At 51.1% G+C, this 13,768-nt stretch overlaps 5 protein-coding genes across 5 annotated transcripts; 2 read left to right on the forward strand and 3 right to left on the reverse strand.

The window, feature by feature from the left end:
* Window positions 1-345: 345 nt before the first annotated feature.
* FTJAE_1763 (isocitrate lyase) lies at window positions 346-2,189 on the forward strand (the record flags this gene model as incomplete). The annotated part of the gene is made up of 2 exons (XM_037347886.1): window positions 346-748; window positions 796-2,189. The coding sequence occupies 2 exons, from the start codon at window positions 346-348 to the stop codon at window positions 2,187-2,189; spliced, it is 1,797 nt and encodes a 598-aa protein (XP_037211129.1).
* A 215-nt stretch (window positions 2,190-2,404) lies between these two features.
* FTJAE_1764 (glucose 1-dehydrogenase) lies at window positions 2,405-3,350 on the reverse strand (the record flags this gene model as incomplete). The annotated part of the gene is made up of 3 exons (XM_037347887.1): window positions 2,405-3,055; window positions 3,110-3,251; window positions 3,304-3,350. 3 exons carry the CDS (start codon window positions 3,348-3,350, stop codon window positions 2,405-2,407), a joined length of 840 nt encoding a protein of 279 aa, XP_037211130.1.
* Window positions 3,351-4,967: 1,617 nt separating this feature from the next.
* On the forward strand, window positions 4,968-6,506 carry FTJAE_1765 (glutamine synthetase; the record flags this gene model as incomplete). Its single annotated transcript, XM_037347888.1, has 3 exons — window positions 4,968-5,400; window positions 5,452-6,424; window positions 6,476-6,506. The coding sequence occupies 3 exons, from the start codon at window positions 4,968-4,970 to the stop codon at window positions 6,504-6,506; spliced, it is 1,437 nt and encodes a 478-aa protein (XP_037211131.1).
* Window positions 6,507-7,035: 529 nt separating this feature from the next.
* Window positions 7,036-8,249, reverse strand: FTJAE_1766 (trans-aconitate 2-methyltransferase; the record flags this gene model as incomplete). Its single annotated transcript, XM_037347889.1, has 3 exons — window positions 7,036-7,072; window positions 7,122-7,245; window positions 7,319-8,249. The coding sequence occupies 3 exons, from the start codon at window positions 8,247-8,249 to the stop codon at window positions 7,036-7,038; spliced, it is 1,092 nt and encodes a 363-aa protein (XP_037211132.1).
* Window positions 8,250-11,213: 2,964 nt separating this feature from the next.
* On the reverse strand, window positions 11,214-13,410 carry FTJAE_1767 (ubiquitin thioesterase otubain; the record flags this gene model as incomplete). Its single annotated transcript, XM_037347890.1, has 4 exons — window positions 11,214-12,436; window positions 12,589-12,652; window positions 12,709-12,795; window positions 12,889-13,410. 4 exons carry the CDS (start codon window positions 13,408-13,410, stop codon window positions 11,214-11,216), a joined length of 1,896 nt encoding a protein of 631 aa, XP_037211133.1.
* Window positions 13,411-13,768: the final 358 nt, after the last annotated feature.

A 13,768-nucleotide genomic window follows, 5' to 3' on the forward strand; every position in this document is an offset into this window, starting at 1 on the left:
TGTTCTGCTCGGTTACTGGAGCTGGTGGTCGGTAACCGGTCGGTCATCGAGTTGGTGTTTTTATTTCTTGTCATGATGGTTCAGCAGCGGGATCAATAAATAAATTAGAGGTAGAAAAAGTGTTCTTTTATTTAGAAGAGATTAGTATTACTTGGTCTTGATCTTTTCATCTTTTGTCGTGGCGTTGGTTGGTCTTGTAGCTATCACGGGCTTCAAATCATCATCCGCAAGTGCTCGACTTTATTGTTCATCCACTCCGTTATTCCCGATCTACCCACCACAACCACCTCTTTCTCCTTCACATTCTCCCCTCCTCCCTCTCACATCCTCACAACAACACCCAAAATGTTGCGCAGACTATCAACCCGAGCTCCCCAGCGCCTCCTCTCCGCTTCCAAGCCCCGAAGCGTAGCACCCCTCCTCGCCATCCGCGCCATGTCCAGCACCCCCATCGCAAAGATGTCGCAGCTCAGCACCCACGCTACACAACCCGCCGATGCATTCCAGCTTCTCCCAGAGTCGCAAAAGGCCGGCGAGGCGGAGGATCGTCTGTACGAAGCTACCGTGAAGGAGATTGAGGCGTGGTGGGCGTCGCCGAGATATCAGGGTATCAAGAGGCCATATAGCGCGGAGGATGTAGCGACCAAGAGGGGCACGCAAAAGGTTCAGTATCCTAGCTCTGTCATGGCGCAGAAGCTGTTCAATCTGATCAAAGAGCGCGTGGCAAAGGGCGAGCCTATTCATACCAGTAAGTCTCCCACGATACTCGAGAAGTACACTGCTAATAGTTTGTAGTGGGCGCAATTGACCCCGTGCAAATGACCCAACAAGCTCCTCACCAGGAAGTCCTCTACATCTCAGGCTGGGCCTGCTCCTCCTTATTGACCTCTACCAACGAGGTATCCCCCGACTTCGGCGACTACCCCTACAACACCGTCCCCAACCAGGTCCAGCGTCTAGCCAAGGCGCAGAACATGCACGATCGCAAGCAGTGGGATCTTCGTCGCAAGATGACACCCGAGGAGCGCACAAAGACACCATACGTTGACTACCTCCGCCCTATCATTGCAGACGGTGATACCGGCCATGGTGGTCTGTCTGCTGTTCTTAAGCTCGCCAAGCTCTTCGCTGAGAATGGTGCTGCAGCTGTTCACTTTGAGGACCAGCTCCACGGTGGAAAGAAGTGTGGTCATTTGGCGGGCAAGGTTCTTGTTCCTATTGGAGAGCATATCAACCGTCTTGTTGCTACGCGCTTCCAGTGGGATGTCATGGGCTGTGAGAACCTCGTCATTGCTCGAACCGACTCTGAGTCTGGCAAGCTTCTCTCGTCAGCTATTGATGTTCGCGATCATGAGTTCATCCTCGGTGTTTCTGATCCCTCTATTGAGCCTCTCGCTGAGACCATCCAGGCCATGGAGGCCAAGGGCGCTGTTGGCGCTGAGATCGATGCCTTTGAAGCTCAGTGGGTCAAGAGCACCAAGCTCGTCACCTTTGACGAAGCTGCTGTCGCACACATGAAGAAGGAAGGCGTTTCACAAGCCAAAATCGACGAGTATCTCGCCGAGACTGAGAAGGACCACGACATGGGTATCTCCCGCCGTCGCGGCCTCGCAAACAAGTACACCAAGGAGCCTGTGTACTTCAACTGGGACGTCCCCCGTACCCGCGAAGGTTTCTACCACTACCGCGCTGGTATGCAGGCGGCTACCAAGCGCGCTCTTGCGTTCAGTCCCTACGCGGACCTTCTCTGGGTTGAGACAGGAGACCCCAACGTTGAGGTAGCTACTAAGCTAGGCCGCGCTGTTCGCGAGGTCAACCCCGGCAAGGGCCTCGTGTACAACCTCTCTCCCTCGTTCAACTGGATGGCCCACGGTTTCACCGACGAGACCCTCAAGTCATTCATCTGGGACATTGCTCGTGAGGGCTTCGTTCTTCAGCTCATCTCCCTCGCTGGTCTACACTCCAACGCTACAATCACAACTGAGCTGTCGCGCGAGTTCAAGAAGGATGGTATGAAGGCATATGTCGATATCGTGCAACGCCGTGAGAAGGATCTCAAGTGCGATGTTTTGACTCATCAGAAGTGGAGTGGCGCAAGCTACATTGATGGAATTCTGGGAGCTATCCAGAGTGGAAGCTCGAGCAGTAAGAGTATGGGCGAGGGAAACACTGAGGGACAATTCCATTAGAGGGAGGCTAAGAGAAGGAAAAGCATGAACCGGAGTTTGGGTATCTTTTTTGTATATTGATGAATACTTTACAAATGATATTGTATATGATCAGCCAGGTTCATCCTCGCAAGTGACTGTTACTGTTTGTGATGTGACAATTTATTTCATTATGGAATCATACTAATCGTTACTACAGATATCTTTCCAGCTAAATCCTCCAACTCTCTTCACTCTTACAACGAGTCCTTGGTAGCATTGTTCTCAGGAGGAGGATGCGCAGGCCCCTCAGCAGTAACATAGCACTTGGTCATACCACCATCAACCGCAAAATCATGCCCATTGACAAAGCTCGACTCATCGCTCGCCAAGAACAAAACAGCCTGCGCCTGCTCAACAGCCTCGCCAAACCGCCCCATAGGGAAGTGAACCTCCCGTCTATGGCGCTTCTCCTTATCATCACCCAGCCAGTCCTGCAAGAGCGGTGTGTTGAGCGGCGCAGGGCACAGGTTGTTGAACCGGAAGCCCTCGCGGGCGTGCACCATGGCGAGCTCGCGCGTGAGCGCGAGGACAGCGCCCTTGCTGGCTGTGTATGCGAGCTGGGGCGTCGCGGCGCCGACGAGGGCGACGACGGAGGCGGTGTTGATGATGGAGGCCTTGGACTTCTTGTTGCGGCGCAGGGAGAGGACGGCGTGCTTGCAGCCGAACCAGACGCCCTTGACGTTGATGTTCTGGGTCAGGTCCCAGATGTTCTCGGGGGTGTTGACGGCGTCGTCGTCCTGGGCGTGCATGATGCCGGCGTTGTTGAAGAGGACGTCGATGCCGCCCCAGGAGTCGAGGGATTCGATCATGGCCTGGACCTCTGATTCCTTGGAGACGTCGACTTTCTGTCACGAGTCAGTACTATTGTCTAAGGAAGTGGCGGGGGTGTTGGGACGTACGAGGATCTCGACGCGGGGAGCATCGGGGACGAGCTGCTTGACCTTTGCGGCGGCCTTTTCGAGAGCAGGCTGAGAGATATCGGACATGAGAATGGAAGCGCCCTCCTTGGCAAAGAGAATAGAGGTCTCAAGACCAATGCCACTGCGATCATCAGTATCGTATCATACAGCACAACAAGACAAAGAAAACATACCCTCCAGCGCCAGTGATGACAGCGTTCTTTCCAGAAAGACGACCCATTGTGAATGTGTAAGGTATGTTAATTTTGAAGATGAAGGATGTTAAGAGTGAAGAATCGTGGTATGAAGAAAGAATGTCAAGGCAAAGTGGTGGGTATCTCGTGAAAAATATATAGAAATCTGATGGGATGGACGGTGACACAACAATGAGGGGCAGAGGGGTCCTTATTCTTTAAGCTTCCCTCTCCTCTTATCGAAAGCGTCTGGAAGCTCCGATAAGCTGGAATGGGCGGTAGAGCTAAGTAAGAGTCAGGTCGTCTGATTTCTCGTTGGGCCAGTCATGAGAAAGATCGTGGAGATGGGCATAATTCCGAGAACGGACGAGCGAGGGCGGTTGGCGGTTGCAGTGGGTTTCTTTTTTGGTTAGTGGAGGCTGTCATCGCGGCTATTATTAAAGATTGAGGTACAGTACAGTTGATGGGTACAGTATTTGGGGGGTGGTCAACTGTATGGGGAATTATGGCTGAGGTGAGGTGAGCTTATCAGTGAGGATGTGATGTTGATAGAGATGCATGAGCTTAAGATGATAACGAATGTGTAAAGTTCAATGCCTCTTACATGAATTCTTGTTCCATTACATATTGTTCATCTGATCCATTCAATCAGATACAGCTATGGCTTATAATCGTAACCTCATCATCGCAACTGAAACCTCCAATTCTCATAAAACACTATCACATTATCAACAAACGTCAGATCCAGGGTCCTCTCTCGGTATATGGATGTCAGATCTCAATCAAGCTTGCAGCTGTGCCACGCAACACCCCTGCAACTAGCGATGTCGGCTCTCTCTCTCCAAGTCAGGTCACGAGAACATCAACAAACTCCGAGTCAAATCCTATCTCACTCTCCCAAGACAACAACACGCGGTTACTTTCAATCCTCACAAAATGTACAGGGCGCACAAGGCGCGGTTACACTCTCTGAAATAAAAACGGCAATTGAAGCGGATAAAGAAGATATCGGAACGCGGCAGTTGGCGAACCGCTATCATATCGTGAAACTAATGTAATCTTACCCCATGTTCTGGCCAAAGCTTCCAATCGAATCTAGATCGCGGGGTTGGTTGTTCAATGACACTCTCAGGCTTCAGCGCGGCAATGAAGCTATTCCAAACCCTGCTCCCACTAAAACACTCCCAGATAAGCCCCCCCCCGCTTGCTTTCGGCTCAATTGGTCTTAGCACCTGCATCGCGCACCGAACATCACAGCTCCCCACTCTTTCTTCCCGCTCAGTCTACGTCACTGAAGCATTGTCTTATCGTTCGCATTCGTTCGGTCTTATCGTAGCCGCGCTGCCCATTATCCCGTTCCCAGTTCAGTTGAGGTTGATACAAACCTGTTTAACTTACTTGTCTCACTCCCCCTCTTTTCCATAGACAATCTCTCAAATACTACTGTATCTACTCTTGGGTCGTCTTCTCCCCGCATTCATCATTGTTGATCCCCCTTGAACCGCGCGCAACGGCTTGAATCTCAAAACTCCACCGTTGTTGAACTGTATAACTATCCCAAGAAATATCTTTTGGTTATAAACATACAGCGCATTACTTGAATCTTTACAGTTTCATCACCTCTTTCTATACCCTTCTTTTTACCCCCCCCCAAATCCTCCACCATGGCTTCTCCAGACCCTAAATCCATCACCGTCGACTCCCTCCCCCAGCTCCTCCAGAATGACAACATGGTCAAGCTCGCAGGCGTAGACGTCGACGGCATCCTGCGCGGCAAGCTGGTGTCCAAGAAGAAGTTCCTCTCCATCGCCGAAGCCGGCTTTGGCTTCTGCTCCGTCATCTTTGGCTGGGATATGCACGATCGTACATATATCCGCGAGCTCAAGATCTCAAACGCCGAGAACGGATACCATGATCTCCTCGCTATTCCAGATCTTTCTACCTTTAGGAGAATTCCTTGGGAGGATGACGTTCCTCTGTTTTTGGTGGACTTTTTGGATCCTGAAACCAAGAAGCCTATTTGTGCTTGTCCCAGAGGTCTGGTTAAGACGCAGCTTGAGAAGCTCAAGGAGCATGGTTACGGTGCCATGGCAGGCGGTACGTTTCCTCATCACCTCCAAATTACAAGTTTTGTACTGACTCCCGCAGCTGAATATGAATTCTACCAATTCAAATCCCCCGACCCTTCATCCTCATCCCCAGCCGCATACCTCCAACAAAACCCCCCTCACCAACTCCCCGCCCTCACAGAAGGAATGTTCGGCTACTCCCTCACCCGCCCCGTCCACAACCAAGAATACTACTACGACGTCTTCAACACGTGCGCAAAGTTCTCCTGCGACATCGAGGGCTGGCACACCGAGTCCGGCCCGGGCGTCTTCGAGGCTGCCCTCGAGTTCGGCGAGATCGCGCAGATGGCTGACCGCGCCGCCCTGTTCAAGTACGTCGTCAAGAGCGTGAGCACAAAGTACGGCATCACCCCTTGCTTCATGGCCAAGCCGAAGCAGGGCCTGCCTGGAAACAGTGGGCATATGCATGTCTCGATCGTTGATAAGGATGGCAAGAATTTGTTTGCGAGGGAGGCTAAGGATGAGAATGCCAAGTGGAGTGATATTGAGAACCTTTCTGATATGGGACGTCATTTCCTCGCTGGTCTGCTTGTCGGTCTTCCTGACATCATGCCTCTCCTCGCACCAACCATCAACTCTTACAAGCGCCTCGTCGAGAACTTCTGGGCTCCCGTCACAGTATCATGGGGTCTTGAGCACCGCGCTGCATCAATCCGTCTAATCACACCCAAGCCCTCAGCAACACGCTTCGAAGTCCGAGTTCCCGGCGCAGACACAAACCCCCACTTCGTCCTCGCAGCCATTCTCGGCTGTGGATGGCGCGGTGTCGAGAAGAAACTCGAGATTCCTACGCCTCCGCTTGCAATGGGCCAGGATGTCGGCGGTGACGCTGATCCGGGTGAGAGGTTAGCCAAGAGTCTTAAGGAGGCTACGGCGCGCTTCATGGAGAAGGGCAGTATTGCACGGGAAGTATTTGGCGATGACTTCGTGGAACACTTTGGCGGCACAAGAGAGCATGAGGTTCGTCTATATGACGAGGCAGTAACTGATTGGTATGTTCCCATCCTACTAATCTACTGGGTGCCTTGACTAACAAATCACAGGGAAATGAAGCGATATATCGAGACTGTTTGATTTGGATATCTGGAGTTGTTCTGTTCTGTTCTCTTTTGATCTGTTTTGATCTGTTTTGTACGGGTACATGGGGCGTACTGTGGGCATCTCTGTAGCATGAGATATGCGTGAAGTGAGTGCATACGACGTAAGATGATCAAGTGTCGGGAGTCATCCTGATAAACGAATATACCTTTGACACCTTGCATCTCCTGTATCTTCCGGTCGCCTCATCCGGGCCGTAACCGCTGAAACGGTAGTTCATCCGATGCCTTGTACTGTATCCAAGGCTAGCGGTATCCAACTCCATCCGCCCATTTATGCTCCAGTAACTTAACCCGACTTTAATCACTCGGTACATCTCTTCCATGCCCTATATGTTCCATATGGTATCCATTTCCCACCGCGGGAATATCTCCCCGAGCTCATTGGTTTGCACCATTCCCTATTCTTCCTGACATCCGCCCCAGACACAATGCCTTTGACGCCGTCCATGATGACCCAAAAACTCCGATATATGCACATAGATCTCTATGCCTATTCCTTGAACCTATTTGCCGCAGTCCTTTCGAGCCGTGACAAACGTCCTATCAAAATTAGCCACCAACACACACGCACCAATACAACAAAACTTACACTTTTCCTAAACTACGCAGCATTGGATCGTTGATCTCAGCTCTAACACGATCAAGCAGAGCCCGCGTCGCTTTCTCCTCCCACCCTCCTAGTCCGAATAACCTCAACGTCCAATTCTCTATACCTGGTCCGACTCATATTAGCGTGTGTGTGACTTTTTTGAGACGTTTCAGAAAAAAAGAGAATTCGCCACCTACCGCACTCGACCATCTCCGCCAGGGCCTTGCGCTTCTGCTGGGTGACCGGGTCACTTCCCCAATTCTGTATCGGGAGCCAATCTACCCGGACGCGCACGAGATCTGCTCCCAGGGTGTTTAAGATTTCAGGGACTCGCGGTATGGGGTCGCAGTTTATGCCGAGCTTGATGCACATCTCCTCGAATATCTTCTCGTACTCTCTGCAGGCCGCGCCGACTACGCCTTTTTCTCCATCGACGTGCTCGGGGTCCGCGTCAAAGAAATGCGGTCGGATCTCTGCTATTTCGATCTGTCCGCCCGGGTTGAGGTGCTCGTAGGCTTCAGCCAATAGAGCGTTCCAGTCGCGAACACCGCCGCCTGCTAGACTGCGCATGTGTATAAAATCGTATGTACGGTTCGGCCAAGTCTCTGTAGCATCGGCGATTTCGAAAGTGACATTCGGTGGGACATCTTCGGGTAGCAATGCGCTGCTCAAGTCGATACCGAGTATGTTGACCTGGGGATATCGCTTCGCCATGTCGCAAGCCCATACTCCCGTACCAGCACCAACATCTAGTATCTCCATCGGATCCTCGGCCGTAAATTGATCAAGTGGTAGTTTCGAATCAGCAAGATTACCATCAAGACACAATTGGTACAGCTCATGCTGGACCGACAGGCGATGCGCCTCAGAAGGATCATTCGGCGTGAGCAGCTGGCCTGACCCGTGGTAGGTATGTCCATATTCGCGAATCAGGGGAAGCGTGTCTTCGGAAATAGTCGAGTAATTGGACGTCGTATCGCTATAATCGTCATCCTCCTCAGCAGGACTCGCATCACCCACCGTGAGGCGATTCATCCTCTGCAGCCCATCGTTTGACTGCGCCATGTCGCTCTTTGAAGTCGCAGAAAAAGCAGTGATGGAAGAACGATCCGGATCGTAGCGGGACATCTGATGAGGGATCGACAAGGGGATATTAAAGCGAGATCAAAGTTGGGGGCCGTCGGCTATATGTACTCTGAAGAGAAGAGAAGAGAAAGAAGAAGGATGGTATCGTGAATTAAGATTGGAGTATAGAAAAGGTATCGAGAACGCGCAAGGAAATATGTCTTTTACGAACATCCATGGCCAAAGAAAGAGAGTGGGAAAGAAGAAAGAGAAGAAGAGAGAGAGGGATTAAAGAAGGAGGGGATGAGGAGGAGAAAAGAGAAAAGGACGAAGGAGAGGGAATTGAAATCAGCTCGAATACGGGATAGGTACAGACGAGAAGTCACAGCACAACTCGTCTCCTCACTCTGTGTTGTGTTGTGTTGGTTGGAGTCTGAGGAGAATCTTAGTACCTTGCAAAGTGGAGGAGCTTCATCAACAAGGTAAGGCAAAGGTAGTCTAGGGTCCGGGATTATCTCTCCCCTAGTTAGTTAGCAGCCCAGATGATTCAAGTCAGGGCCAATTTGCATACCAAACCCAACCCAAGCTATAACAAAATGCCCGCTATAGCACAGCTAGCCTAGCCTCGATGCTCTACACAACACAAGTCATAGTCTATCTCAACTCAGAATGGAACTAGAAGCTCTCCAACCTTCCAAATACCCAAGCCATCGCCTTCGCCGTCCCCGTAAGCCTCAGTCCAAACATCATCATTCCACTAGCCCTAACAAACAAACTCGCCCCCCTCTCTGTAAAACCCCTCTCTCTGTCAAGAAACATCGGCAAGTCTGGGGAAAAAAACTAAAGTTACCCGATACATTATCGGCCAATTTCAACCAACACCAAAGAAGAAAAAAAAGACGCGGCCCGTTCTCAAAAGCTAAGCTACCCTAGCTCCCCATTGGCCCAGACCCTTTTGGGGGACAAGATTGAGGATGCCGTATCTCACCAGCGGGATTGGACGGTCGCTGGGCGCTTAGTGTGAAAGGGTATAATCACCGTATGCATGAGATGACGCATCCTGACTGGTGATATGACTGCGAGTGAGTGAAGGGAACCAACAAACTTTCTCAACTCTACGTGGTATCCCCTTGTGCTAATCTCTTGATCTTCTCTAAGCGATGTCTGTCTCATTCCCACCATCTCACCCCCTGACCCTGTACGGCCTCTCTTTTCCGCCCTGCCAACAAAACCTCAACACCACGACAAAATTACCACTGTAACTCCTCATACATCTTGGAGGCAATGTGACGGGTTTATTCTGACATCCTAGTCAAGCCCCGGCCTGTCTCCCACGAGGTTGCCTTGCCCGGTAGTTCAAATCTCCTCTTTTGCCTTGAACTCTCTTTTACGCTCATGTAACCCTGACCCCCCCTTGAAGAATATCATTTTCTTTTCGCACGTCACGTCACCGGACCCTGCTTGCCGTTCCCCGGGTGGACCAAGAACCTCGTGGCCCCCTTGTCTTGTCAGTGTTCTAGACCACGTCAAGGCTCAAAAACGTGGCTGTCTATTCCAAATATCGATCATCATAAGAGAGGTCCTTGTATACATGGATCATCCAGGTTCGCAACTCGTTCCTCGCCTCGTTTGGAGATCATGATGGTCAAAGAGCTGAGACATTCAAGTTGTGAAAATTGTCATGCATTCGTGATTCAGTGGATCACATGTCATGGTGCGGCACAGCGGAAGCGGAAGCGGAACGGCTCGAGGGAACGAGCCATTGTACCTCATGTCATGTTCGTCTCCGATAAGGCATGTCTGTGATGTGATGTGATGAGATGTACTTCTGAGTCAAAATGGACGAGACAGTCCCTTGCATTAAGCTATTCCCAGACACATCTATCTCACCGAGATAGAGATATCTGCTATTCAATACAACCCGGAAGTCCTTGGCAATAAGTAATTGCAACTCACTCCCAAGACCCATCTCGCCACAATAAACTCGATCCCAAACCCACTCGATAAAGTCCCAAGTATTGATGCTGTTCCACACAAAAAACGATGTCCCAAATAAAAATAAAATAAAAAAGGTCTCAAAGATGAAGCAGAAGTTAGAAAGTTGAAGTGTGACCTGATAGAGAAGAACGCCGATGCTATGACGCAACTGACAAGGCGCAACAAATGAGGGCTCGACCAGACATTCATGATGGTAGACGTGTAAACAAGACATGCCACAGACAGACTGCAAGAACAAATGTCTGCAATGAGCAAAGTATGCTGCAATGACACGCTGTAGCAAGGCGTGCTGTGAGACATGCCAATTGGCCTGATAGCCAAGACCATCGTCGTCCGAGACCCAGTTTCCTTCGGATGTATGCCTTTTTTTTCCTTTTGTTGCCCGTCTTGAAACTGGCTCGAGAAAAGAGCCCACAAATTGCCGCCCATCCCTAGTATCCCAAATGCTTGGTCCGGTTTGGTCTCCATTACTTTCAAGAATTCCTTCTTTGCGTAAACCTCGTGGTATCCATGCAGCCATGCTCGACGTAGGCTCCCTCGTGTTTCCATGTCAAATCGTAGGCCTTTCTCGTGATACCCATCGTCAGAAACAGGGGCTTCTCTCGTGTCGCTTCGTGATATTCCATATTCAGACCTGGACATCATCAATGACGATGTAGGCAATCCTCGCGCACTCACTTTCCACCAACATAATCATGCACATCAAACAGACTCGCCGCCTTGTCCTTGTCCATTAAACAATGCAGAAATAAAAAAGGATTCTCACTAAGCATCGCTAGCCTGCCCAACCATTCATATGAATAATCACCTTCACTCCGGGCCCAGCGTCGTGTACATCCCCATATCCTTAGCTCAATTCTGATCATCGTCTTTCCGATCCAAATGCTGATTGCGGTCTTTCCTCGTTAGGTTCTTATTGCAAACCAGACGTATCGTCGTTCTCAAATGCCGTCATCTGGTAACATCATGGCCGTCGGTTTCTAGTAAAACCGACAATGCCTTGGTCGTGTTCGTGTAAAAGTCGTCGCACTAGGCGGCTTCCTTCTTTGGCTTTCGTTTATTCCCAACTCTCCCGTCCGTGTGCTCGTCGTCGGGATTCCACTCCTCGGGGTGAAAGTTGGGGTTGCAGTAGTGAGCTCGGTTCCAAATACTGTTCTTAAACGTGTTGGTCGTCACTTGGTACGTCGATTCCGGGAAATTGTTCTTGCCCTCGTCGTAGTCGAGCTGAACAGGACTGAATCGGATGTGATAGCTCGAAGCGCCTCGCATGGGGAGCGAATTCTGAGGTCCTGGACCAGGCGCAGGTAGCATCGCGGGACTGGGCGCAATCGCAGAACTTCCCGATATCGAGGCCGGTGGGGTTGGGGGCTGAGGAGATGCCATGATGGGTGGTGGCTGCGGTGGCGCTACTCTCGGTGTCGTAGCAGGCAAAGGCTCGGGGAAAGATGACATCCATGGGCTCTGTTGCACAGGCGAGAATTGTTCTGGGGCCGAACTGGCTGGAGGTGGTGCGAGCTGCGCAAGCCCTCCCATTGTGTTACTGAAGCCCGGGATGATAGACAACGCATCAAAGTTCATGGTCGAATACTGTCCGAGATCCGCTTGTTCGGTCGTGATGTTAGTGTTGTGGGTGAAGCCGCTGACACGAAGCACCTGCATGGTGGGTGCTTTGTACAGGATGTCGTAGTGGTCGGGTCGGTAGAGCAGATAGATGCTGGGGCCGAGTGTGCTGGCGTCTTGCGTGTTAAGCTCATCGGGCACTCGGTACTGGTTGACATGAGTACCTGCACTACGGTCGAGGTAGGCAATCTCAAGTACAAAGTTGGCTGGTCTGAGGAGGACTTCGGCCAAGGCGGACACGCCAAGGTGCTCGATCTCGCGGTTAGGGATCTCGACGACTTGCCGGCAGTGGGCTTCAACACCACCTGCATCCGAAACGAAAGGATTGAACTTGGCAGCATTGAGCTTGAGGTAAGTCGCTGTAAGTAGACGAAGGTAGTAAATGATGTTACTCGACACAACAGGGTCGTTCCACTTGGCTTGGATCAATGAGTGCGCATACTGAGGGTTGGCGACATTCTGAGCGACTTCGCGCAAAAAGTCAAACATCTCATCTGACCAGTCGTCGTAGAATGGATAGCCACCAACAGAGCCCAGCAAATGGTTCATGCTCATAAGACGTGCCACCTCGCCCTCGATCTTGGCCTGGTCCCCCGACTCAACGAGTTTCTCGAAGTAGCTGAAGCCAATTGCTATTGGCGAGAAGGTTAGCGCAAGTTCGACATGTCACAAGAGTTGCCGAGACATGGGCAGTAAGCAAGCAAGGTAACGTCAGGCATGCCAAACATGTTTCATAATAGGCGGAGAGAGTCGCGGGATGAGAAGCGGGGAGTTGTAGACATACCTCGCCATCCACAGTTGCCATCGCCTTGAATGGGGCGGAAGTGTGAGTAGGTTTGGGGGAGAGACTAGATCATGCCATGTTAGCAGCGAGCGACACCAACAAGAGTAAATAAAAACGTACGATTGTCTTTTCGACATAGACGGGATCGGCTTTGGCATACTCGTGGGTGATGATATCGCTCGAGACTTTGTTCCCTACTGCGAGACCCTACGAGACCGGAGGTTAGCGATGGACGAACACCGTGAAGCAAATGACGCGCGAGCTAGAAGCGCCGGGGTGAAATGAATGGGTGCGATATACCTCAAGAACAGGCTGATAATCCTCTGCAGCAGCCTGCTGCGCGGCCATATCGTGTTGGCCTTGATCCTCCATCTTGAGCACGACAGGAGGTTGTGCAGCGTACTGCGTCTGCTGTAGAATGTCAAGCTGCTGCTGTTGATGACGGTGACTTTGCGGCGCTTGCGCTAGAGTTGGCGAGGAAGAAGCTTCGTTGGAGGTGGAGTTTTGTGAAGAGGAATAGGGCGAGGATACGGATGGCGCGGTTGCAGTGGGGGAAGAAGAAGAAGAGAGGAGTTGTTGCTGTCGAGGAATTTGTTGTTGCTGCTGCTGCTGCTGCTGAACAAGGCGCGGTTGCTGTGTTTGCGATTGGAGTGCATGCGACGACTGGGGAAGTTGTGATGATGGAGCAGGCGGCGGCGGGTTGTTGTAGAAGCCAGCACCTCCACCTCCAGCAGACACGGGAAAGCCAAAGTCCAGGTCTGAAGCTAGGCCATAGGACGCGAAGCTGGAGGAGGCGAAAGGTGTGGGTTGAGGCTGGAACATGCCTCTGAGGGAGAGGGAGAGAAGAGAGAGGGAGGGAGAGTAGGAGAGAAAGAGAAGAAGAGGAGATGGAAACAATAAAAATAGAAGGGTGAGTGAGCAACCAAGTTCAAAAATCAAGGCAGAGAGCGAGTGATTCAATGCGAGGTGATAGACGGACGGTGTTGGTAGGTAGATGAACGAACGAGAGAAAAGAGGTGCACTTTCAGCTAGAAAATTGAACCTCTCTTACTGGACTTGCTTGTCATTCAAAAAGTCACACTCTCACACACACTCTCACTCATATGAAAGACAGACAGACGGTTAATCAACTCAACTCATCACACTCAATCAAAAGAGAGGAACTGGATGGGGGGGGGGG

The sequence above is a fragment of the Fusarium tjaetaba genome (assembly GCF_013396195.1).
Source record: "Fusarium tjaetaba strain NRRL 66243 chromosome Unknown NRRL66243_c0000031, whole genome shotgun sequence".
Classification (NCBI taxonomy): Eukaryota; Fungi; Ascomycota; class Sordariomycetes; order Hypocreales; family Nectriaceae; genus Fusarium; species Fusarium tjaetaba.